The sequence below is a fragment of the Halichoerus grypus genome, chromosome 3 (assembly GCF_964656455.1).
Source record: "Halichoerus grypus chromosome 3, mHalGry1.hap1.1, whole genome shotgun sequence".
Taxonomy (NCBI): domain Eukaryota; kingdom Metazoa; phylum Chordata; class Mammalia; order Carnivora; family Phocidae; genus Halichoerus; species Halichoerus grypus.
In genome coordinates, this window is record NC_135714.1 from 1,814,381 (window position 1) to 1,840,648 (window position 26,268).

At 46.4% G+C, this 26,268-nt stretch overlaps 1 protein-coding gene across 2 annotated transcripts in view; it reads right to left on the bottom strand.

The window, feature by feature from the left end:
• TNIP2 (TNFAIP3 interacting protein 2) overlaps nucleotides 1-25,299 on the bottom strand; it is a 35,600-nt gene extending 10,301 nt beyond the window's left edge. Inside the window, exon 1 of one of the 2 annotated variants that reach the window (XM_036085708.2) lies at nucleotides 24,846-25,299. In XM_036085708.2, coding sequence (XP_035941601.1) covers nucleotides 24,846-25,124 — 279 coding nt within the window. In that variant the 5' untranslated portion in view covers nucleotides 25,125-25,299. The remainder of the gene's footprint in view (nucleotides 1-24,845) is intronic. The other variant, XM_036085706.2, reaches the window with a different exon arrangement.
• Nucleotides 25,300-26,268: the final 969 nt, after the last annotated feature.

Sequence of the window (26,268 nt, forward strand, 5' to 3'; positions counted from 1 at the left end):
CCATCTAATGTCACTATTTTGGAAACCTGGAATCTACTGAAGGATTCCAACTTCCAGGGAAGGACTTGGCCAGTCAACTGAGGTTAATTTCAACCAATTTCAGCTCGTAGCCCATCCCCCACACCCAGCCACCTGCATGTTTCTGCAGCAACTAGCACACATCTTGCAGGAGCCAGGGTGGACAAAAAAGACCCTGCCCTCCAAACACTGGAAATCTGTGCTCTCATCACTGATTGCTCCTTCCTATCACAAAGGTGCAAACACAGAGAAGAGGCAGCCGCTTTGCTCCCCCATGGTTGCAGAGCCCCTCTCCCCCAGCTGAAGTGACTTGGACATTTAAAGGGAGGGAGCCCTTTCCCCCCCTTTCATTTTTCTCTCCCCCCCGGTTTGGGAACCAGACACTGAAGACAAGGCCATTCAGGCCTGTTTACATACATACATAAAAATACACAAAATAAAGGCAAGGACATTCAGAAGCAACTACATATAGAGAAAATTAAAATTAAATCAAAATTTTGTGACATCAACAACTGAAAGGGATGGGGACAGAACTGTAAAGGAGCAGAGTTTTTTATGTTATTGAAGTTAACCTGATAATCGCTTCTCGCCCTTTTGGCTAAGATCAAGTGAAGTTAACCTGATATACATTCAACTTAGAATAGTGTAACTTTAGGATGTCAAATATAATTCCCATTGTAACCACACACACACACACACACACACACACAAAAGCTGTAGAATAGTGCTCGTTTTGACAGCACATATACTAAAAAAAGAAAAGCTGTAGAATATATACAAAGGAAATGAGAAAGTTTAAACATTTCACTAATATGTGAATAAACACAAAGACAGTAAAGCAGAAAATGAGGAACAAAAAGCCTATAAGACATCTATCTAACTCATCCTTATCAGTAATTACCCTAAATATTAATGGATTAAACCCTCCAATTAAAAGAGAGATTTGGGGGCGCCTGGGTGGCTCAGTTGTTAAGCGTCTGCCTTCGGCTCAGGTCATGATCCCTGGGTCCTGGGATCGAGCCCTGCATCGGGCTCCCTGCTCCGCGGGAAGTCTGCTTCTCCCTCGCCCACTCCCCCGCTTGTGTTCCCTCTCTCACTGTGTCTCTCTCTGTCAAATAAATAAAACATTTTAAAAAATAATAATAAAATAAAATAAAAGAGAGATTTGGCAGAATGGATAAAACAAAAGATCCAACTACAGGTTGTCTACAAGAAACTCACTTGAGATACAAAGACACAAACAGACTGAAAGTAAAAAAGGATGGAGAGTAGGGGTGCCTATACTAATATAAAACAAAATACTTCAATGAAAAAAGGTTACAAAAGACAAAGAACATTATACATCAAAAAAAGGTTTAATACAGCAAGAAAATAGAACAATTATAAGCATTTGTGCACCTATTAATAGACTAGCAAAATATATGAAACAAAAACTGTCAGAACTGAAGAGAGAGGGGCGCCTGGGTGGCTCAGTTGGTTAAGCGACTGCCTTCGGCTCAGGTCATGGTCCTGGAGTCCTGGGATCGAGTCCCACATCGGGCTCCCGGCTCGGCGGGGAGCCTGCTTCTCCCTCTGACCCTCTCCCCTCTCATGCTGTTTCTCTCTCTCTCTCTCTCTCTCTCGAATAAATAAATAAAATAAAATCTTTAAAAAAAAAAAAAAAGAACTGAAGAGAGAAATAGTTTACAATAATGGTTAGAGACATCAATACTCTACTCTCAATAGTTACTAAACAACCAGACTTAAGAAAACAGGACTTAGCACAGTAAACCAACTAGATCTAAGAGATGTACAAACACCCACCAGCAACAGCCACATACAAGATCTTCTCAAGTACACTTGGGACATTTTCCAGACTAGACTGTATGTTAGACCACATATTAAGTCTCAGTAGATTTTTTTTTTTTAAGATTTTATTTATTTGACAGAGCGAGAGAGAGAGCACAAGCAGGGGGAGCGCCAGGCAGAGGAAGAAGCAGGCTCCCCGCTGAGCAAGGAGCCCGATGTGGGGCTCGATCCCAGGACCCTGGAATCATGACCTGAGCCGAACGCAGATGCTTAACTGACTGAGCCACCCAGGTGCCCCAATCAACACACTTTTAAATCAATTAATCAAAGAAGAACTCACAAGAAAATTAAGAAATACTTAGAGAAAATTAAAATGAAAACACAACATACCAAAACTTATGGGATCCAGTGAAAGCAATGTTAAGGGGGACATCTATAGCTATAAACACTTGCCTTTATAAACAAGAAAGATCTCCAGTCAACAACCTAACTTTATCACTTAAGAAACCAGAAAAACAAGAACAAACTAAACCCAAAGCTACTAGCAGAAGGGCAGAAATCACAAAGATTAGAGCAGAGGTAAGTGAAACAGAGAAAAAAAAAGAACAGAGAAAAATCAATAAAACCAAGAGTTGATTTTTCTAAAAGATCAAGAAAATTGACAAACCTTTAGCTAGACAGACTAAAGAAAAAAGACAAATTACTAAAAGCAGAAATGAAAGTGGGGAGGAGACATTACTACCAATTCTACAGAAATAAAAAGAATCAGAGTACTATGAACAATTGTACAGCAGCAAATTGGATAACCTAGATGAAATTAACAAATTCCTAGAAACACAAAACCTACTAAAACTAAATCACAGAGAAATAGAAAAACTGAACACACTTCTACCTAGTAAGGAGATTGAGTCAGTAATCAAAACTCTCCCAACAAAGAAAAGCCTTAGAACTGATAGCTTCACAGGTGAATTCTAGCAAACATGTGAAGAATACTAATCCTTCTTAAGCTTTTCCAAAAAAAAAAAAAAAAAGGAGGGAACACTTCCCAGCTCATCCTATGAGGCCAGCATTACCCTGATACCAAAGCCAGACAAAGACACTGTAAGAAAAGAAAATTATAGACTAACCTCCATGATGAACACAGATGCAAAAATCAACAAAACACTAGCAAACCGAATTAGGCAGCATATTAAAAGAATCCTTTTATACACCACAATCAAGGGGAATTTTTTTACTGGAACATAAAGCTATTATAAACATACAAAAATTGATCAATGGATGTTAACTAGACTTACTGTGGTGATCATTTCTCAATATATACAAACATGAAATCATTATGTGGTACACCTGAAACTAATGTTATGTTAACTGTTATCTGAAGAAAAAAAAAAAAGCAGTTGACACTATAATACCAGTGTTCTGGTTTGGAAACTTAAGTTGGCTTACCTATATACTTACTGAGTTCAGTATTTCCCCACTACACATCCCTCCATCCCTTTCACAACTTGCTTCAAGAAGTGATCATCTAGGGGTGCCTGGGTGCTCAGTCGGTTAAGTGTCTGCCTTGGGCTCAGGTCATGATCCCAGGATCCTGGGATCGAGTCCCATGTCGGGCTCCCTACTCAGCAGGGAGTCTGCTTCTCCATCTCCCCTCATTCATGCTCTCTCTCTCTCAAATAAATAAAAATCTTTAAAAAAAAACTTTTTTTAAAAAGAAGTGATCATCTAGACATCAGTGTAATTAATCCAAAGAATGAACCAAAGACTCTCCACAGTTAACTGTAGAGGGGAGGTCACACTGAAAAATGAAAAATGGTAGGAAGGGCAGAGTCCCAGTTGGGAACCAAACTAACCTGTGAGACTAACCACAAACAGAAGGGACAATCAGTGGAGATTATCACCAAGAACACTGAGTCTCTGCCCTTAGAGAGACAGCACAACAAACAATCCCACCTAGAAGCAGCATTTGAAAAGTGCCTGGGGTGTATGGGAGGTTTATTTACTAATCTCAGAACGTGCACTGGAGGGCAGGGATCTTTAGTAGCCTTGTCCAAGAAGAAAAAAGCTAGTGGGCACCATTTCTCTTCCCCTCCCTGCCAACCTAGATACCCAGACATCTGTGGGAACCAGCATGAACACTATCTAGCTCGCTAACACCATGCCCATTCCCCTGCCCCCACATTCTCCTGCGGATCCATCCCATCCAACCTGTCCCACTCAGCAGGAGTCCCTCCAAGGTGCCTGACGTCTCAGCAAGAAGCCCTGACAGTGGCCAACACCAAAGTGACTCCTACCCTGGGAGAAGGGAAGACAACCACAGACACCAGTTCGACTGCAACCCCAACGGTAGGCTGGGCGCAGACAACTGATCTGATGGCCAGCCCATCCATGAACAAAACCCTCACACGGAGCAGCATGAAGAAAGAGTCCTGTAGTTCAGGGAGACTGCAACCCTAACAGACTGGGGGCAGTATCTGGTCTGACTGCAGGTTGTGCCCACCCATAAAAGCCTCGCAGGGAACAACAGGGAAAGCACCCTGCATTCAGTGCAACCACAGTTCTGGCAAACAGGTTGAGGGCAAGCATCTGGTCTGAACCAAGGAGAAGCCCAAGGCAGCCCCAGACTGGCCCCTTAACACAGAGAGACTAAACCCCACCCACACAGGCAAAGGGGACCACTGCAGCCAACTGGAAGGCAAACGCAGCTCAGGCACAACGGCAGGGGACACACAACACACAGAGAAGACAGCCCTGAAGCACCACCTGGTGAACAGGGGAGACTGCAGGGCACTAGAGGACCTCTTCCCAAGGCCACTACTTTCAAGATCAGGAGACATAACTGAACTTCCTAACACATAGAAACAAACTCAGAGAATTAGACAAAATGAGGAGACAGAGGAGTATGCCCCAGATGAAAGAATAGGACAAAATCACAGCAAGAGACCAAGTGAAACGGGGATAAGTGATACACCTGATTGAGAATTCAAAATAATGGTCATAAAGATATTCACTGGACTTGAGAACAGGGTGGAGGACCTCGTGAGACCTTCAACAAGGAGACAGAGAATATTAAAAAAAAAAAAAAATCAGAGATAAAGACTTCTCAATCATTGAAATAAAAAATATACTAGAGGGAATCCACAGCAAATTAGAGGAGGCAAAAGAATGGATCACTGAGCTGGAAGACAGAGTAATGGAATGCAACCAAGCTGAATAGCAAAAAAACATAAAAAATGATAATAGATTAAGGGAACTCAGCAACATCAAGTATAATAACATTTGCATTATAAGGATCCCAGAAAGAGAAGAGAGAGAAAAGAGGGCAGAGAATTTACTTGAAGACTTAAGAGTTAAAAACTTCCTAAATCTGGGAAGGAAAAGAAATCCAGATCCAGGATCCACAGAGGGCCCCCAACAAAATCAACCCAAGGAGGTCTACACCAAGACACATAGTAATTAAAATGGCAAAAAGTAGTGACAAAGAATTTTAAAAGGAGGAAGAGAAAAGACAATAGTTACATACAAGGAAAACCCCAAAAGGCCGTCAGCTGATTTTTCAGCAGAAACTGCAGGCCGGACGGAAGTGGCATGACATATTCAAAGTGCTGAAAGGAAAAAACCTACAGCAAAGAATAATCTACCCAGCAAGGTTATCATTCAGAATAGGAGAGATAAAGAGTTTCCCAGACAAACAAAAGCTAAAGGAACTCATCATCGCTAAGCCAGCCTTACAAAAATGTTAAAGGGAATTCTTTGAGTGGAAAGTAAAGGCCATAATCAGGAGTAAGCAAATTAGGAAAGAAAAAATTTTCACAGATAAATACAAACATAAAGTAATAAACAGATTAATTACCTGTAAAACCAGTACAGAGTTTAAGCACAAAAGCAGCGGGGCGCCTGGGTGGCTCAGATGGTTAAGCGTCTGCCTTCAGCTCAGGTCATGATCCCAGGGTCCTGGGATCGAGTCCCACATCGGGCTCCCTGCTAGGCGGGGAGCCTGCTTCTCCCTCTGCCTCTGCCTCTCTCTCTCTGACTCTCATGAATAAATAAATAAAACATTTAAAAAAAAAAGCACAAAAGCAGCAAAATCAATGATATCTATAAAAATCAGTCAAGGGATTCACAAAATAAAAAGGATGTAAAGTATGATATCATATACATAAAACATGGGGATGGGAGGAGTAAAAACTTAGTGCTTTCAAAATAGATTCAAACTTAAGCAACCATCATCCTAATACAGACTACTATATGCTTAAGAGGTTATATATAAACTTAATGGTAACCACAAATCAAAAACCTATAATAGATAAGCAAAATATAAAGAGAAAAGAATCCAAGCATATCACTAAAGAAAGCCATCAAATGATGAGGCAAGAGAGAACTACAAAAACAACCATAAAACAAATTAACAAAACAGCAATAAGCACATGTCTATCAACAATTATTCTGAATGTAAATGTACTAAATGGTCCAATCAAAAAACAAAGAGTGACGGAATGGATAAAAAAGCAAGACCCATCTATGTGCTGCCTACAATAGACCCATTTGAGACATAAAAAAAATATAGATTAAAAATGAAGGGATGGAAAAGTGAAGGGATCATATAAATAAAAGCAAAAAGAAAACTGGGGTACCAATACTTATATCAGACAAAACAGACATTAAAACAAAGACAATAACAAGAGACAAAGAGGGGCACCTGAGTGGCTCAGTTGGTTAAGCATCTGCCTTCAGCTCAGGTCATGATCCCAGGGTCCTGGGATCGAGCCCCTCATTGGGCTCCTTGCTCAGCAGGGAGTCTGCTTCTCCCTCTGCCCCCCACTCATGCTTGCTCGCTTTCTCTCTCTCTCAAATAAAATCTTTTAAAAAATTAAGTTAAAAAAAACAAGAGAGAGACACTACATAATCATAAAGGGAACACTCCAACAAGATATAACAATTGTAAATATTTATATACCCAGCATGGGAGCACTCAAGTACATAAGGCAACTATTAATAGACATAAAGGAAGAAATTGATACTAATACTAGCAAGGGACTTTAACACCCTATTTACATCAATGGATAGATCATCCAGACAGAAAAACAAGGAAACAGTGACCTTTTTTATTTTTAATATTTTATTTGAGAGAGAGTGCACAAGCGGGGTGCGGGGGGGGGGGGAGGTGCAGAGGGAGAGGGAAAAGCCGACCCCCCACTGAGCAGGGAGCCTGATTCCGGGCTTGATCCCAGGACACTGAGATCATGATCTGAGCCAAAGGCAGACCCTTAACTGACTGAACGACCCAGGTGCCCCAAAACAGTGGCTTTGAATGATACATTGAACCAGATGGAACTAACAGTTATTTTCTGAACATCATATTCAAAGATTTTTTTTTTTTTTATTTGACAGAGAGATAGAGAGCACAAGTAGGCAGAGTGGCAGGCAGAGGGAAAGGGAGAAGCAGGCTCTCCACTGAGCAGGGAACCCGACGCGAGGCTCGATCCCAGGACCCTGGGATCATGACCCGAGCCGAAGGCAGCCGCCTAACCAACTGAGCCACCCAGGCGCCCCTGAACATCATATCCAAAAACAATTTTTTTTTTTTCCAAGTAGGCTCCACACCCAATATGGGCTGGAACTAAGAGTCACATGTTCTGGGTGCCCGGGTGGCTCAGTCGGTTAAGCAACTGCCTTCAGCTCAGGTCATGATCCTGGAGTCCCGGGATTGAGTCCCTCATTGGGCTCCCTGCTCAGCAGGGAGTCTGCTTCTCCCTCTGACCCTCCCTCCTCTCGTGCTCTCTCACTCTTTCTCTCAAATAAATAAATAAAATCTTTAAAAAAAAAAAGGGGGCGCCTGGGTGGCTCAGTCGGTTAAGCGTCTGCCTTCAGCTCAGGTTGTGATCCCGGGGTCTTGAGATTGAGTCCTGCATCGGGCTCCCTGCTCCACAGGAAGCTCCCCCCCATGAAAAAATAAATAAAATCTTAAAAAAAAAAAGTCACATGTTCTACTGACTGAGCCAGCCAGGTGTCCCTACACATTCTTTTGAAGTATACACAGAACATTCTCCACAGTTGACCACAAAACAAGTCTTAAATTCAAAAAGATCAAAGTCATACCATGCATCTTTTCCAACCACAATAGTATGAAACTAGGAATCAATCACAAGAAAAAAAATCTGGGAAGAACACAAATATAGAAAGGTTAAATAACATACTACTAAACAATGAATGAATCAATCAAAAAATTGAAGATGAAACAAAAAAATATAGGGAGACAAATGAAAATACAACAGTCCAAAATCTTTGGGATGCAGCAAAAGCTGTTCTAAGAGAAAAGATTATTGCTATAATAGGTCTACCTCAACAAGCAGGAAAAAAAAATCTCAAATAAACAGCCTTTCGGAAATAATAAAGATTAGAGCAGAAATAAATGAGAGAGAGACTAAAAAACAATAAAACAGATCAATGAAACCAGGACCTGGTTCTTTGAAAAGATTAATAAAATTGATAAATCTTTAGCCAGACTCCTCAAAAAGAGAGAGAAAGAGAGAACTCAAAATCAGAAATGAAAGGGGAAAAAAAAAAAACTGACACCACAGAAATACAAAGGATTATAAGAGAATATTATGGGGTGCCTGGGTGGCTCAGTCGTTAAACGTCTGCCTTCAGCTCAGGTCATGATCCCAGGGTCCTGGGATCGGAGTCCCACATTGGACTCCCTGCTCAGTGGGAAGCCTGCTTCTCCCTCTCCCACTCCCCCTACTTGTGTTCCCTCTCTCACTGTGTCTCTCTCTGTCAAATAAATAAATAAAATCTTTAAAAAAAGAAAAAAGGAAAAAAAAGAGAATATTATGAAAAATTATATGCCAACAAATTGGACAACCTTGAAGAAATGGATACATTCCAAGGAACATATAACTTCCCAAAGCTAAATCAAGAAGAAATAGAGTGGTGCCTGGGTGGCTCAGTTCGTTAAGCCTCTGCCTTTGACTCACGTCAGGATCTCCAGGTCCTGGGATTGAGTCCCTCATCTAGCTCCCTGCTCAGCAGGGAGCCTGCTTCTCCCTCTCCCTCTCCCTCTCCCTCTGCCCCATCCCCTGCTCATGCTCTCTCACTCTCTCTCTCTCAAATAAATAAATAAAATCTTTAATAAAAAACAAAAAGAATAGAAAATCTGAACAGACCAATTACTAACAATGAAACTGAATCACTACTCAAAAAACTCCCAACAAACAAAAGTCCAGGATCTGACGGCTTCACAGGTGAGTTCTACCAAACATTTAAAGAAGAGTTAGGGAACACCAGGGTGACTCAGTCAGTTAAGCATCTGACTCTTGATTTTGGTTCAGGTCACAATCTCAGGGTTGTGAGATCGAGTCCCATGTCAGGCTCCCACTGAGAGTGGAACCTGCTTAAGATTCTCTCTCTCGGGGCTCCTGGGTGGCTCTGTTGGCTAAGCATCTGCCTTCGGCTCAGGTCATGATCCCAGGGTCCTGGGATTGAGTCCTGCATTGGGCTCCCTCTCAGCGGGGAGCCTGCTTCTCCCTCTCCCTCTCCCTGCCGCTCCCCCTGCTTGTGCTCTCTCTCTCTCTGTCAAATAAATAAAATCTTAAAAAAAAAAAAAACCTCTCAACAAAGTAGATTTAAAGAGAACACACCTCAACATAGTAAAGACCATATATGAAAAACCCACAGCTAACATATTAAATGGTGATAAACTGAGAGATTTTCCTCTAAGATCAGGAACAAGACAAAGATGTCCACTCTCACCACTTTTATTCAACATAGTACTGGAAGTCCTAGCAATAGCAACCACGCAAGAAAAAGAAATAAAAAGCATCCAAATTGGTAAGGAAGAAAAAAAAGTGATCATTTATGTGCATGTGTGATTCCACAATTTGAAGAGCAAGAAATGGACCTTGATCATTTTTGCATTCCCCTAGCCTAGTGCTTAAAAGAATATGCAGTTAACACCTTTATAAGGTAGTAAAGGTAGTCACAATCTGCCCCCAATTTAACTTTATAGCCACTTCCTGTGTTATTCTTTACATTCTTCACTCCAATTATACTGGATTAACACTGCTCCAGAGCCTGGCACAACCCTGACACTGTACACATGCTTGTGAAATGAATATACTATACTCAATATTGGGAGAAATGGAAAAACATAACCCACAGTGCTGCGCATGCACACTCCATTCCTATACAGATGCTCAATAAATAAATACTTAAGCAATGGTAGATGATATTCCCATCTTCTGAGTATCAACTAGGTGCAAAAGATTATGCTATGTTCTTTATATATGTTAAATCACATGTTCCTTACAACATAAAAACTCATAATGTACTATACATCCATTTTGCATATTTTCCACAAAAGCAATTGATTATTTCTACAATCTCTATTTTTTCAACTAGCATATAAGCATCTTTTTTTTTAAGACTTTATTTATTTGAGGGGCGCCTGGGTGGCTCAGTCGTTAAGCGTCTGCCTTCGGCTCAGGTCATGGTCCCAGGGTCCTGGGATCGAGCCCTGCATCCAGCTCCCTGCTCAGCGGGAAGCCTGCTTCTCCCTCTCCCTCTGCCCCTGCTTGTGTTCCCTCTCTCGCTCTCGCTCTCTCTCTCTGTAAATAAATAAATAAATCTTTAAAAAAAAAAAAAAAGACTTGGGCACCTGGGTGGCTCAGTTGGTTAAGCGACTGCCTTCGGCTCAGGTCATGATCCTGGAGTCCCAGGATCAAGTCCCACATCAGGCTCCCTGCTCGGCAGGGAGTCTGCTTCTCCCTCTGACCCTCCCCCTCTCATGCTCTCTCTCTCTCATTCTCTCTCTCAAATAAATAAATAAAATATTTTAAAAAATTAAAAATTAAATTAAAAATTAAAAAAATTTTAAAAAACACTTTATTTATTTGAGCGAGAGAGAGCATGAGCAGGGTGCAGGGGGGTGGGGGAGTGGCAGAGGGAGAGGGAGAAGCAGATTCCCCGCTGAGCAGGGAGCCCCATGTGGTGTGGGATCTCGGGAGCCCAAGATCATGACCTGAGCCAAAGGCAGACACTTAACTGACTGAGCCACTCAGGCACCCAGTATATAAGCTTCATAAAGATAGGAATCTGCGTTTCCTGATCCTTTCTGCATTTCCAGGGCCTATCAAAACATCTAGCATACAGTAGGCATTCGACAAATATCTAATGACTGACTGAATAAATACATAAACAGTCCTATGAGGTAGGTCTTCTTATTTTAGTTTTACTGATGAGAAAACCAGAACATTAAGTGGCTTGCCCAAGGTAACACAGCTAGAAAGCATCAGAACCAGATTCAAAGTATACTGGTTTTCAGTATCTAATGTAACACCTGCTTCTCATCGGTGCCCAATAGTGAGGAAGTATTACAGCCCAGAGTGCTTCTACAAATAGCTTGTGAACTTCCCACAAGGAACCTTGAGCAAGTTTCATCATAGTTTATGAAAAGGTGATGCTCATGACTAAGGTTATCCCCGGCTTTTTAAAAGAATAAGAGGTGCAGCATATTTATCTTCTGAACTGCAATGTAGAAGGATCAGAGGCCAATTTGGAGAAATTGGACAATTATTGAGCATCGTTTTAGTTATATATTGATAAGCCCTGAATTATTTCTATTTGCACTTTAGTTCTACTTTCTACATGTTACAAATTGGTCATGTTCTTGACATACCTATCATTTATTCTCATTTATACTACCTGAAGACAATTAGGCAATTGTTGATAAATAGATAACAATAATGGCAAGAGAATTAAGCCTTTTGGGTGACAAGAAGCACAACATATGTGTTTGATGTTTGTTTTCTATTTATGAGTCAGCATCAATCCCATGGAGTGAACAAAGTTATTATTAAACTTTTCCAATCAGACAATTTTTCACTAGATTTGTTACACACACATTTAGGTAATACACTATCCTGCTCTGGTTAAGTTCACAAACATATTTCATGAAAGAAAAGAAAAAGAGAAAGAAAGAGAAAGGAAGGAAAAAGAAAGCCAATCAATGTAATACACCACACTAACAGAATGAAGGGAGAAAAACACATAATCGTATCAATTGAGGCAAACACTATCTCCACATAATAAAAGCCATATTTGAGGCACCTGGGTGACTCAGTTGGTTAAGCGTCTGCCTTCAGCTCAGGTCATGATCACAGGGTTCCTGGATCAAGCCCTGCATCAGGCTCCCTGCTCAGTGAGGAGTCTGCTTCTCCCTCTCTCCCTACCTCTCCCCCGGCTCATGCTGTCTCCCTTCCCACTCCCACCAAATAAATAAATAAAATCTTCTAAAAAAATAAATAAAATAAAAGCCATATTTGAAAAACCCACAGCAAATATCATACTCAATGGTGAAAGACTGAATGCTTTTCCTCTAAGATCAGGAACAAGTCAACAGCACCCACTTTCAACACTTCTATTCAAAAATAGTACTAGACATTCTAGCCAGAGCAAGTAGGAAAAAAACAAAAGAAAAGAACGAAAAGGCATCCAAATAGGAAAGGAAGTAAAATATTTTGCAGATGATATAATCTTGAATGTAGAAAACTTTAAATATTCCACACACACACATACACACAAAAAAACTTAGAATAAATGAATTCAGCAAGTATCAGGAGACAAAGTCAATACACGAAAAACAGCAGTATTTCTATATACTAATAATAAAGAATCTGAAAGAGAAATTATAAAAGCAATTCTATTTACAACAGCATCAAAAAAGATAAGACTTAGGAATTAATTCACTCAAGGAGGTGGAAGACTTGTACAGTGAAAACTATAAAACGTTACTGAAAGAAATTAGGACATAAATAAATGGAAACACATCCCATGTTAACAAACTGGAAACTTAATATTGTTAAGATGTCAATACTAATGTGAAAATTATTAAGGGAAACCTCACTAAAATGGAATCAGGAGGCCAGAACAGGGAGCCCTTATACCCTACCACTCGTCAATTGCAGAACCAACAGGAAAAGATGTATCTTGCATTCTGGACAGTAATGTTCTTAATTTTCTTTTTCTTTTTTAAGATTTATGTATTTAGAGAGAGAGAGCCAGTGCATGTGCAAGCAGGGGGATGGGCAGAGGGAGAGAGAATCTCGAGCAGACTCCCCACAGAGCAATGAGCCCAATGTGGGGCTCAATCTCCCAACCCCAGGATCATGACCTGAGCCAAAACCAAGAGTCAGACATTCAACCAACTGAGCCACCCAGGCGCCCCAGGAATGTTCTTAATTTTTTTTTAAGATTTTTTATTTATTTATTTGAGACAAGGGAGAGAAAGTGCAAGTGTACAAGTGGGGGGCGGGGAGGAGCAGAGGTAGAGTGATAAACAGGCTCCCCATTGAAGCAGGAAGCCCAACTCAGGGCTTGATCCCAGGACCCCGAGATCATGACCTGAGCCGAAGGCAGATGCTTAAATGACTGAGCCATCCAGGCACCCCTGTTCTTAATTTTCTTAAGAACATTTTCTTTTTGGGGAGCCTGGGTGGCTCAGTTGTTAAGCATCTGCCTTTGGCTCAGGTCATGGTCCCAGGGTCCTGGGATCGAGCCCCGCATTAGGCTCCCTGCTCGGCGGGAAGCCTGCTTCTCCTTCTCCCTCTGCCCCTGCTTGTGTTCCCTCTCTCGCTCTCACTCTCTCTGTAAATAAATAAATAAATAAATCTTAAAAAAAAAAAAAAAGACTTTATTTATTTGAGCGAGAGAGCATGAGTAGGGTGCAGGGGGGTGGGGGAGTGGCAGAGGGAGAGGGAGAAGCAGATTCCCCGCTGAGCAGGAAGCCCCATGTGGTGCGTGGTCTCTCACTGTCTCTCTCTCTGTCAAATAAATAAAATCTTAAAAAAAAAAAAAGAACATTTTCTTTTTGCTAGCTTACTTTAAGAATACAGCATATAATACATGTAACATACAAAGTATGTGTTAATCAATTGTTTTTGTCATTGGTAAGGCTTCCCATCAACAGCAGACTATCAATAGTTAAAGTTTTCTGGAGAGTCAGGAGTTATACATGGATTTTCAACTGCACAGGGGGACAGCACCCAAAACCCCCATGTTGTTCAAGGGTTAACTATACTTTACTACCCCAGCAGAAGGAAGAAAGGTTCTCTCCTCCCCGCCCCCCACCAACAGCCCAGCCCATGAGAGACTGTCACAACTCAACCAATGAAAAGTCACTACACTTCAAACTCCCAGTTTACTGCAATGGACTGTCTGTCTTCAAGAGCCCTCCCATCTCCCCCTTTCCTCTATAAAAGAGCATTCTTCTTTGTTCTCTGGACTTGCCTATGGTTTTGCTGTAGCTTGCATGGAGTGCAAATCTCTGCTCTCCGTAATAAACCCATTTTTGCTGGTAAAATAACTGACAGTTTTATTTTTAAGTTTAACATTACTCAAAGTGATCTATAGATTCAATAAAATCCCTATCAAAATCCAGTGATTTCTTTTTTGCAGAAATCAAAAAATTCATCCTAAAATTCATATAGAATCTCAAGGGACCCCAAATACCCAAAACAATCTTAGAAGAAGAAAAAAGGAACAAAGCAGGACTCATGCTACCTGAATTCAAACCTGACTACAAAGCTACAGTAAACAAAACAATCTGGCACTGGCATGAAGACAGGCATTTACACAAAGGGAATAGAATAATGAGCCCAGACAGGTTATGATCCCAGGGTCCTGGGATCAAGCCACACATCACGCTCCCTGCTCAGTGGGAAGTCTGCTTCTCCCTCTGCCTCCCCCAGCTGTGCTCGTGCTCTCTCTCTCTCTCAAATAAATAAATAAAATATTAAATTAAAAAAAAAAAAGAATAATAAGCCCAGAAATAAACCCTTGCATATATGGTCAAATGGTGGTGATAAGGGTGCTAAGACCATTCAATGGGGAAAGTATAATTTTTTCAACAAATGCTATGGGGAAAACTGGACATCCACATGCAGAAGAATAAAGGTGGACTCTTTATTGTAAAGAGTGCATATTGTATATGAACACCATACACAACAATTAACTCAAAATGGATCAAAGACGGGGCGCTGGGTGGCTCGGTCGGTTAAGCATCTGCCTTTGGCTCGGGTCATGGTCCCAGCATCCTGGGATCGAGCCCCGCATCGGGCTCCCTGCTCGGTGGGGAGCCTGCTTCTCCCTCTCCCTCTGCCTGCCTGTCTGCTACTTGTGATCTCTCTCTCTCTGTCAAATAAATAAATAAAATCTTCAAAAAAAATGTATCAAAGACTTAAATGTAAGACCTAAAACTATAAAACTCTTACAGGAAACATAGGCAAAAGCTTCACAATATTGAATTTGGCAATAACTTCTTAGATATGATACCAGAGCACAGGAAACAAGAATTTTTCTGTGGCATGTGATGTTGTCTTTTTTTTTTTTTTTTTTTAAGATTTTATTTATCTGACAGAGAGAGAACACAAGCAGGGGGAGTGGCAGGCAGAGGGAGAGGGAGAAGCACGCTCCCCACAGAGCCTGGGGAGCCCGATGTGGGACTTGATCCCAGGACCCCAGGATCATGACCTGAGTTGAAGGCAGACGCTTAACCAATTGAGTCACCCAGGCGCCCAGCATGTGCTGTTGTCTGATAGCATTTTACCCACAGTAGAACTTCTCTCAAAACTGGAGTCAGTCCTCTCAAACCCTGCCAACCTATCAACTAAGGTTATGCAATATCCTAAATCCTTGCCGTATTTCAACAGTCTTCAGAGGATCGTCACCGGGAGTAGACACCATCTCAAGAAATCCCCTTCTCTGCTCCTCCATAGAAGCACCTCCTCATCCATTCAAGTGTTATCCTGAGAGGGCAGCGGTTCGCTCACCTCTCCAGGCTCCACTTCTAGCTCTCTGGCTGTTTCCGCCACATCTGCAGTGACTTCCTCCACTGAGTCTTGAACCCCTCAACGTCCTCCACGAGGGCTGGCACCCACTTCTCCCAAACTCCTGTTAGTATTGACATTGAACCATGGGAACATTTTCTTAATGGCGTCTGGAATGGTGAATCCTTTCCAGAAGATTCTCAATTTACCCAGATCGAGCACAGGAATCACCATCTATGGTGTGTCTCTTAAATAATACAGCCTTGCGAAGCGTGTCTCTTAAATGTAAGACTTCAAAGTCAAAATTACTCCTTGCTCCGTGGGCTGCAGAATGGACGTTGCATTAGCAGGCATGAAAACAACACTAATCTCGCCGGACGTCATCAGAGCTCTTGGGTGACCAGGTACGATGTCGACGAGCACTAATATTTCGAAAGGAATCTTTTTTTCTGAGCAGTAGGTCTCCACAGTGGGCTTCAGGTATTTGGTAAACCGTGTTGTAAACAGGTATGCTGTCGTCCAGGCCGCGCCGTTCCGTCTGCAGAGCACGGGCAGAGGAGAGGTAGCATAATTCTTTTTTTTTTTTTTAAATGTTTTATTTATTTATTCATGAGAGAGAGGCAGAGGCAGAGGGAGAAGCAGGCTCCCTTCCTGGCAGGGAGCCCGATGCGGGACTCGATCCCAGGACCCTGGGATCATGACCTGAGCCGAAGGCAGACGCTTAACCATCTGAGCCACCCAGGCGCCCCGAGGTAGCATAATTCTTAAGGGCCCTAAGAATTTTCCGGCTTCAGCTTCAAGTCACCAGCCGCAGTAGCCCCTAACAGGGAAGTCAGCCTGTCCCTTGAACGTCTGAAGCCAGGCGCTGGCTTCTCCTCTCTAGCTAGGACAGTCCCAGACGACCTCTTCTCCCCACATAAGGCTGCCGCGTCTCCACGGAGCGTCTGTTTAGCAGCCGCCTTCCCGAGCGATCCTAGCTGGACCTTCTGCCGAACCTGCTGCAGCTTCTCCACCAGCGCGTGCTGCTTCACCTGGCACTTCCGTGTTTCCTTAAACCTCATGAACCCACCTCTGCTAGCTGCAGACTTTTCTTCTGCGGCTTCCTCACCTCCCTCAGCCTTCGTGGACTTGAAGAGAGTCAGGGCCTTGCTCTGGATGAGGCTTTGGCTTAAGGGAATACTGGGGCTGCTTTGATCTCCTATCCAGACCACCAAAATTTTCTCCCCGTCAGCAATGAGGCCGTTGTGCTTTCTTATCACTCATGTGTTCGCTGGAGTAGCGCTCTTAACTTCCTTCGAGAACCTTTCCTTGGCATTTGCAACGTGGACTTTTGGCACAAGAGGCCTACCTTTCGGCCTGTCTTGGCTTTAGACATCCCTTCCTCGCCAAGCTTAATCATTTCTAGCTTTTGATTTCAAGTGAGATATGTGTGACTCTTCCTTTCACTTGAGCACTTAGAGGCCATTACAGGGTTATTAATTGGCCTAATTTCCATATTGTTGTGTCGCAGGGGACAGGGAAGAGAGGGAGAGAGATGGGGGAATGGCTGGTCAGTGAAACAGTCAGAAAACACACATATTAAGTTTGTGTCTTTTATGGGCACAGTTCATGGTGCCCTAAAACAAGTACAAAAGTAACATCAAAGATCACCGATCACACATCACCATAACAAACATAATAGTGAAAATATTTGAAATACCACAGGAATCACTGAACTATGACACAGAGACATGAAGTGAGCAAATGCTGTTAGAAAAATGGTGCCAGTAGACCTACCTGATGCAGGGTTGTTACAAACTTTTTTTTTTTTTTCTTTTAAATAATCTGTACACCCAATGCAGGGCCCAAACCCACAACCCCAAAATCAAGAGTCACATGCTCCACCTACTGAGCCAGGCAGGCGCCCTGTCAAACTTCCAATTTATAAAAAACACAAGATCTGAGAAGTGCAATAAAATGAGGTATGCCTGTACAGTATTCCTAAAACTCAACAACAAAATAACCAATTGAAGAATGGGCAAAGGACTTGACATTTCTTCAAAGAAGATATACAAATGACCAATAAGCACACGGAAGAATGCTCAACATCACTAATCATTAGGAAATTGCAAATCAAAACTACAATCATTTTGTATTAAATCACCACAAACCCATCAGGATGGCTACTATTAAAAAAAAAAAAATGGAAAATAACTAATGCTGGTGAGAACATGGAGAAATTGCAACCCTGTGCACTGCTGGTGGGAATGTAAAATGATGTAGCCACTGTGGAAAAACAGTATGGTGGTTCCTCAAAAAATTACACAGAATTATCTTATGACCTAGCAATTCCACTTCCAGCACATACCCAAAAGAACTGAAAGCAGGGTCTCAAAGATATATTGTACACACATATTCATAGCAGCAGTGTTATTCATAATAGCTGAAATATGAAAGCAACCCAAGTGTCTATCAACAGATGAATGGATAAGCAAAATGTGGTATATACGTACAACGGAATATCATTTAAAAAGAAGGAAATTCTGGCACATGATACAACACAGATAAACCTGTACGACCTTAGGCTAAGTGAAATAAGTCAGTCACAAAAGGATAAATACTGTATGATTTCTTCTTCTATGAGGTCCCTAGAGGAGTCAAATCACAGAGACAGAAGGTAGAATGATATTTGCCAAGGGTAGAGGTTGGGGGACAGGAAGATGGGGAGTTACTGCTTAATGGGTATAGTGTTTCAGTTTTACAAGATCAAAAAAGGTATGGAGATAGATGATTAAAAACAAACAAAACAGGGTGCCTGGGTGGCTCAGTCGTTAGGCGTCTGCCTTCGGTTCTGGTCATGATCCCAGGGTCCTGGGATCGAGCCCCGCATCGGGCTCCCTGCTCCGTGGGAAGCCTGCTTCTCCCTCTCCCACTCCCCCTGTTCGTGTTCCCTCTCTCCCTGTTTCTCTGTCAAATAAACAAATAAGATCTTTAAAAAAACAAAAAACAAAAACAAAACACACAGCTAACACAGCCTATTGTAAAGGGTGTATGCTGTTCTACTCAATAGAAAGCATGGCAGAACAGGGGGAAAAAAGCCAGAAGGGAGAGGAAACTGATATGTCAGGACCAAGCAGGGCCCATGAGGCTAGTACCCTGGGTGGTGATGAGATGGGGTTGAGCAGTTACGGGCCACATAGTGAATTAACACCATTATCCCAGAAAGTCTTAATTGGAGCTTTGTAAAGCTACCCATGTAGGCCTCGTGTTACAAACGAGGTAAGGTCTCAAGTCTTACTGTGGTGGCAGAAAGAACCAGAATTCTGAGACTGACCTGGCCCCATCACATGCTAGCGACAGCTCAGCCACAGATGCAGAGATCACCTGGCAGTCCCCGCACACCTAAGGATATAGCCTCAGCATCCCTTCTGGGAGCCCCCAGGCTCTACCAACCCAGGGTCGCTGCTCCCAACAGGCTGGCTGACATGGCCACTGAGGAGACCAACCTATTGATCAATTCTTCTGTTTTCACTCTGCACAGTGTGAAATCTCTCCATTCCTCCACAGGTTCTGTGACAGACTCAGACAGATGGAGGAATAAGCCACAAACACGTAATCTCATAAGATACCATATTGTTAAAATGCTCCTTAAATAATTAAAAATCTTAAAACGAAACCTAAATGTCAGGGGTAAAGGACCATATAGATCTAGGACTATAGATCTGCTTGTCTGGGTCCTGGTTAGAGGCTGTGCCGGGGCTGAACATGTGGGCTGAACACCAATGGCCACCAGACTGTAAGTACAGTCCTGCTACTTGCAGGTGTAAGTTGGTGGTGGGTATGATGTCCTCCAGTCCCCACCCTGCACTCATCTGTCGTGTCCACGACACTAAGATCAGTGGTGCAGACCAGGTGCCTTCTAAATTTTCCTTCTGCCCCAATGAGTTATGAACCACCTCCCCCAGACGAGGGAGAGCACTGCAATGAGGGAGACATCTGGCTTCCAGAGGCATCTAAAATGAGGCAGATGAGAAAATACTGGCAATGTGATATGAAGATGTACAGACAGCATGAACTCAAGCACACCAGTGTGCACATACCGAGTATAAAGGAAAAACAGGGAGGAGGCATGCCAAGAAATGAACACTGGTTATCCCCACATTGTGGGATTACGGTGGCTGTTATTTTATTCTTTACTCTTTACTCTCTCCTCTGTTTTTCAGATATTCAAAATTACTTTTATAGTAAAAAAAAATAAGGGAGGGGTGCATGTCTCTTTTTCACTCTAAAATCTGGCTGCAGGGCCAAGCCTAGAAGTGAAAATTGGGGGCGCCTGGGTGGCTCGGTCGTTAGGTGTCTGCCTTCGGCTCAGGTCATGATCCCAGGGTCCTGGGATCGAGCCCCGCATCCGGCTCCCTGCTCGGCGGGAAGCCTGCTTCTCCCTCTCCCACTCCCCCTGCTTGTGTTCCCTCTCTCGCTGTGTCTCTCTCTGTCAAATAAATAAATAAAATCTTTAAAGAAAAAAGAAAAAGAAAATTGTCTTATGCAGCTACTCTCTTTGCAGACCTAGTTTCTTTCCTGGGACAATCCAGATAATAGCTATGGCCCAAACAGGGCACTAGAGTTCACCCAAATGCGTGTGGTACTTCAAACAGCTGTTACAGACAAATATTGTTACTCTTGCTCCTGTTCTGGGCATTTATGGTACTTCACAAAGACAGATCATCAGTGTCAGGGACGAGGAGGAGGGAAAGTGAGATTTAAGTCTGTTATCCGAGGTCATCGCTCCCAGCAGAAGACAGCTGTTACTGAAAGACTCATTTACGACTGGAGTTGAAAGTCACCTCAGAACATAACCAGGGTTCACACGGCCCAGGACCCAGCGTGAACACATACACAGCAGGAGCCTATGCTCGGGTACCACACGCACACAAACACCCCAGAACCCAGTGTCTACACACACAACACAGAATTGAACATGAACACACGTATACACAGAACCTTCCAGGTACACACACAATCCCATCAGAACACAATACAGTCACATACAACCCTCACACCCTACAAGGGGGCAGACCTCTTAGAACCCAAATACATACCCATCAGAACCCCAGACAGACAGATACCCCTCAGGCCCAACAGACACACACCCCTCACAACCAACAGAGACAGACATACCTTACACCTAATAACAGCACACAGACACTTTAGAACCCAAACATGCACACATACCTCCCAGAATCTACCACAGGCACACAAACTTTCCTCGGAACCAACATGGGAGCTCCTCCTCAAAACCTAATCACAAAACCTCATAACCAACAAGGACACTCACCCCTCATCCCAACACAAACAGAAACAGCTTCAGAACCAACAAAGACACACAACCCTCAGACCCAACACAGGCATACAGACCACTCAGAACTCAACACGGAGCATACACCCTCAACTCAAAGTGGGAACACACCCCCCCTTCCAAATGAACACCTACTCACACCCCTCAATACACAACTTGGGCACAAAAATCCCTCAGAACCCAACATGAGTGCATACACCCCTCAGACACAACACAGGCACCTCAAACCCTATGTGGGCAAACACACATCTCAGAACCCAAAACAGGGACACACACCCCTTAGGTCCAACACAGGAGCACAAAGACACCTCAAAACCAACAGGGACACACAACCCTCACCCAATATGGGAGCACACCCTTCAGAACCAACATTGAACATACACACCTCAGACCCAACACAGACAGACAGAACACCTCTCAGAAACCAACATGGACACACAACCCTCAGAACACAACACTGGCACACACACCCCTCAGAAAAAAACATGGATATACAACCACTGGACCCAACACGGGCACAGCACAGGAATACACACCCCTTAGAACTAACACAGACACACAACCCTCTGACCCAGATAGGCACACTCACTTCTCAGAAGCCAACACTGGCAAACACACCCCATAGACCTACATGGGCACAGACCCCTCGATCCCACCACAGACACACTACTCAGAACCAACACAGACACGGTACTCTCAAGACCCAACATGGGCATACACACCCTTCAAACAAGGGAGCACAACACTCTGAAGCCAACATGCACACACACACCTCAGAACTGACACTAACACAAACACCTCAGACCTAAAATGGACACACACACCACTGAGAAGCCACTGAGGTGCACATGCCCTTCAGAACCCAACACAAACACAACCCCTTAGAACCTATGCAGGCACACACTCTTCAGACTCAACATAGGCACAGACACCCCTCACAACCCACAATGGGCACACCAGAGCAGACTCCTCAGAACCTAACCCCAAGGCACACCCTTTAGAACCTAAAACAGGTATATTACCTCTCAAATCAACACAGACACACACCTGTAGAACCAACACAGGCACACAACCCTTAGACCTAACACAGGCACACACACCCCACAGAACCCAAAAGAGGCACACACACTCCTCAGAACCAACAAAGACACACGACACTCTCACCCAGCTTAGGAACACATCCTTCAAAACCTAACACATGCACACACCCCTCAAACCCAGGATGAGCGCACACCCTTCAGAATTAACACAAACACACACCCTCAGATCCAACACGGAGAGACACAGCTATCAGAAGCAACAAGGACAGACAGCCCTTTAAAACCAAATGGAGGGGCGCCTGGGTGGCTCAGTCAGTTAAGCGTCTGCCTTTGGCTCAGGTCATGATCCCAGAGTCCCGGGATCGAGCCCCGCATCGGGCTCCCTGCTCAGCAGGGAGCCTGCTTCTCCCTCTGCCCTTCACCCACTCATGCTCACTCTCTCACTCTTGCTCTCTCTCAAATAAATAAATAAAATCTTTTAAAAAATGTTTTAAAAAAATAAAATAAAATAAAACCAAATGGAACCCAACACAGACACACCACTCAGAACAACACAGACACCCAACCCTCAGACCCAATATGGGAGTACGCCCCTCAGAATCAACACAAACACATACCCCCTCAGATGCAACAGAGGAGCACACACCTCAGAACCTAACACACAAACACCCCTCAGACAAAACCCAGGCACACACCCCCCTCAGAACCCAGTGAGAGCATCATATGCCTCAAACCCAACATGGGAACGTACACACCTTCAGACCAACAAGGACCCACAACCCTCAACATGAGCACACACCCTTTGACCCAACACAGGATACACTGCTCAGAATCTAACACACTCACACACCCTCAGAAGCAACACGAACACGCAACCTTCAGACCAAAACAGGCATACATAGTCCTCAAAACCCAATGGGGGCTTCACACCTCAGAACCAACGCAGACATACAACCCTTATGCCCAACACGGTTGCACACACACCCCTTAGAACCAACAGGGTCTCACAACCGCTAATCCTAACACAACCTTCAGATATAAATGGACATACAGTCCTTGACACAACATGGAGAACAGCCCTCAGAACATAACACATACACACAGTCCTCAAAACCAACAAGAACAAACGCTCCTCATACAGAACAACCTTCAGACCCAACAGGGCACAAATACCTCTCAGAACCCAGAATGGGCACAAACCCACAGAACGTGGACACACACCCCTCAGATCCACCACGCGAGGCACACACGCCTCACAGCCAACGTGAACACACAGCCTTCAGCGCCCACCATGGGAGCACGCCGTTCTGAAGGCAACACCGGCGCACACACCTCGGGACGGACAACCCCACACCGGCGCACACACCTCGGGACGGACAACCCCACACCGGCGCACACACCTCGGGACGGACAACCCCACACCGGCGCACACACCTCGGGACGGACAACCCCACACCGGCGCACACACCTCGGGACGGACAATCCCACACCGGCGCACACACCTCGGGACGGACAACCCCACACCGGCGCACACACCTCGGGACGGACAACCCGACACAGGCGCACACACCTCGGGACTGACAACCCGACACAGGCGCACACACCTCGGGACGGACAACCCGACACCGGCGCACACACCTCGGGACGGACAACCCCACACCGGCGCACACACCTCGGGACGGACAACCCGACACCGGCGCACACACCTCGGGACGGACAACCCCACACCGGCGCACACACCTCGGGACGGACAATCCCACACCGGCGCACACACCTCGGGACGGACAACCCGACACCGGCGCACACACCTCGGGACGGACAACCCCACACCGGCGCACACACCTCGGGACGGACAACCCGACACAGGCGCACACACCTCGGGACGGACAACCCCACACCGGCGCACACACCTCGGGACGGACAACCCGACACAGGCACACACACCTCGGGACGGACAACCCCACACCGGCGCACACACCTCGGGACGGACAACCCGACACAGGCACACACACACCTCGGGACGGACAACCCGACACTGGCGCACACACCTCGGGACGGACAACCCCACACCGGCGCACACACCTCGGGACGGACAACCCCACACCGGCGCACACACCTCGGGACGGACAATCCCACACCGGCGCACACACCTCGGGACGGACAACCCGACACAGGCACACACACCTCGGGACGGACAACCCGACACCGGCACACACACCGCCTGAAGAGCCAACAAGAATGCACAACCCTCACACCCAACACGGGAGCACAGCCGTCAGAACCACACCGTAAAAATCCATAAAGGAAACTGTTCAGAACGGAGTCTTGACGGGGCAGGAGGAGCGCTCCCCCTCCCACGCCTCCCCGGTCGCCGAGCCGACGGGAGCAGGGAGACCCCGCACGGCCGCGCTGCTCCGCCGCCCCTCTGCCACAGCCCGGCCAGCTCCCGGCTCCCCCCCGCCGACCCCCTTCCTCTGTAAGAGCCCCCCTCCTCGGTCCGGTGTCCTCCCCTATTTGCGCGTCCCAGACCGCAATTCTCTGCTATGCCCGAATAAATCTATTTGTGGGGGGAAATGACTGGCAGTGTTCTTTTTAAGGTTAACAGCGTCCACGCGCGCCCTCAGAACCGACAGGCAGACACAGCACCGCCCTCCACACTCAACACGGGCACGGACACCCCCCGGAACCCCCCCCACTGTCCTCACACCCAACACAGGAGCACGACTCTCAAACCTCTCGGGGCCCAGCGTGGCACAAACCCTCAGGCCCAACGCGGACTCACCGCCCCTCAGAACCCGCCGCGGGCCGAGCAAGCGCGGCTCTCGCCCACCGGGGACGCACCTGGCGCAGCGCCGCCTCGCCGGCGCCGCCCTCCCGCTGCCGGAGCTGCTCCCGGAAGCGCGCCACCTGCTCCAGCAGCGCGTCCACGAGCGAGGGCGCCGCGTCCCCCTCGAACGCGGCCAGGCGGGCGCGGAGGCGCTCAATGAGGGCGTCCCGGGCGGCCAGCTGGTCCTGCAGGAGCCTCAGCCGCTGCCCGGCCTCGTGGTACAGGCCGCAGAGCGCGGCCGCCGCGCGCGCGGCTCCCTCCTGCCCGCCGGACCCAGCGCCCCCTGAGGACATGGCCACGGGCCTCGACCGGCGGGGGCGCGGACGCCGCCAACTTCCGCGCCCGGTCTGGGCGGGCCGCGCACCTTCCCGGAACTTTTCCCGGCGCGCCCCGCCTACCGCCGAGAGCCCGGCCCCACCCACGGCAACCAGCGTGGCCCCTGACCCGCAGACCGGTCGTCCCAGACCCTTCGACAGCCCGGCCCCGCCCACGGCGACCCGCCTGGCCCCGCCCCTGCCCACAGCCCCCGCCCACGGCGGCCCGCCTAGCCCCGCCCCCTGCCGACAGTCCGGCCCCGCCCACGACGACCCGCAGAAAGGCCGTCCCAGACCCTTCGACAGCCCGGCCCCGCCCACTGCGACCCGCCTGGCCCCGCCCCCTGTCCACAGCCCCGCCCCTTCCCGCCCCCATCCGCCGACAGCTTGGCCCCGCTCACGGCGACCCGCCTAGCCCCCGCCCCCTGCCGACAGTCCGGTCCCGCTCACGACGACCAGCGTGGCCCCTGACCCGCGGAAAGGCCGTCCCAAACCCTTGGACGGCCCGCCCCCTGTCCAGGCCCCAGGCTTGTGGCCCGGCGGTCCCGGAGTTCCCGAGTGGCGGGCTTGTCCCAGCGGCCCGCCTCCTCCCCCCGCTCCCCCCGCCCTGTCCCCCCCTCCCCGGAGTCGGGGGAGTCTTCGGGGAGTCGGCCCGGAGGAGGAGAAGGAGGAGGAGGAGGAGGAGGAGGAGGGAGGGTAAGGCCGCCTCTGATGCAGCTGCTGATGGGAGGGAAAGAAGGGGTCAAAGGCGACCTCAAGTGTTGGACCTGTGCGTGGGTCCACATCCCCGGGCTGCAGGCCAGGCTGGCCACACACGGCAACAGGAACAGGGCGACGGCCCAAGAGCCGAGCCCAGGGAGATGCGCTACCCCCCACCCCCCACCGCAGGACAGCGACCAGAGCAGGGCGCCGGGCGCACGCGCCCCTCGCTGAGCTAGGCTGAGAGCAGAAGGCAGGAGCGAGCTGCCCTGTCCTACCCGCCCTGCTCCGTCCCTTTCCTTCCTCCACCTTCCCAGACCAACTCCCGGTGGTCTTCTGGCTCCACGCTGCTTTCCTTTTCAAAGTCTGAGCTTTCCCCCACAACGAGGCCCAGGCACACCTGCGCTGTTTCAAAGGTTCCTCC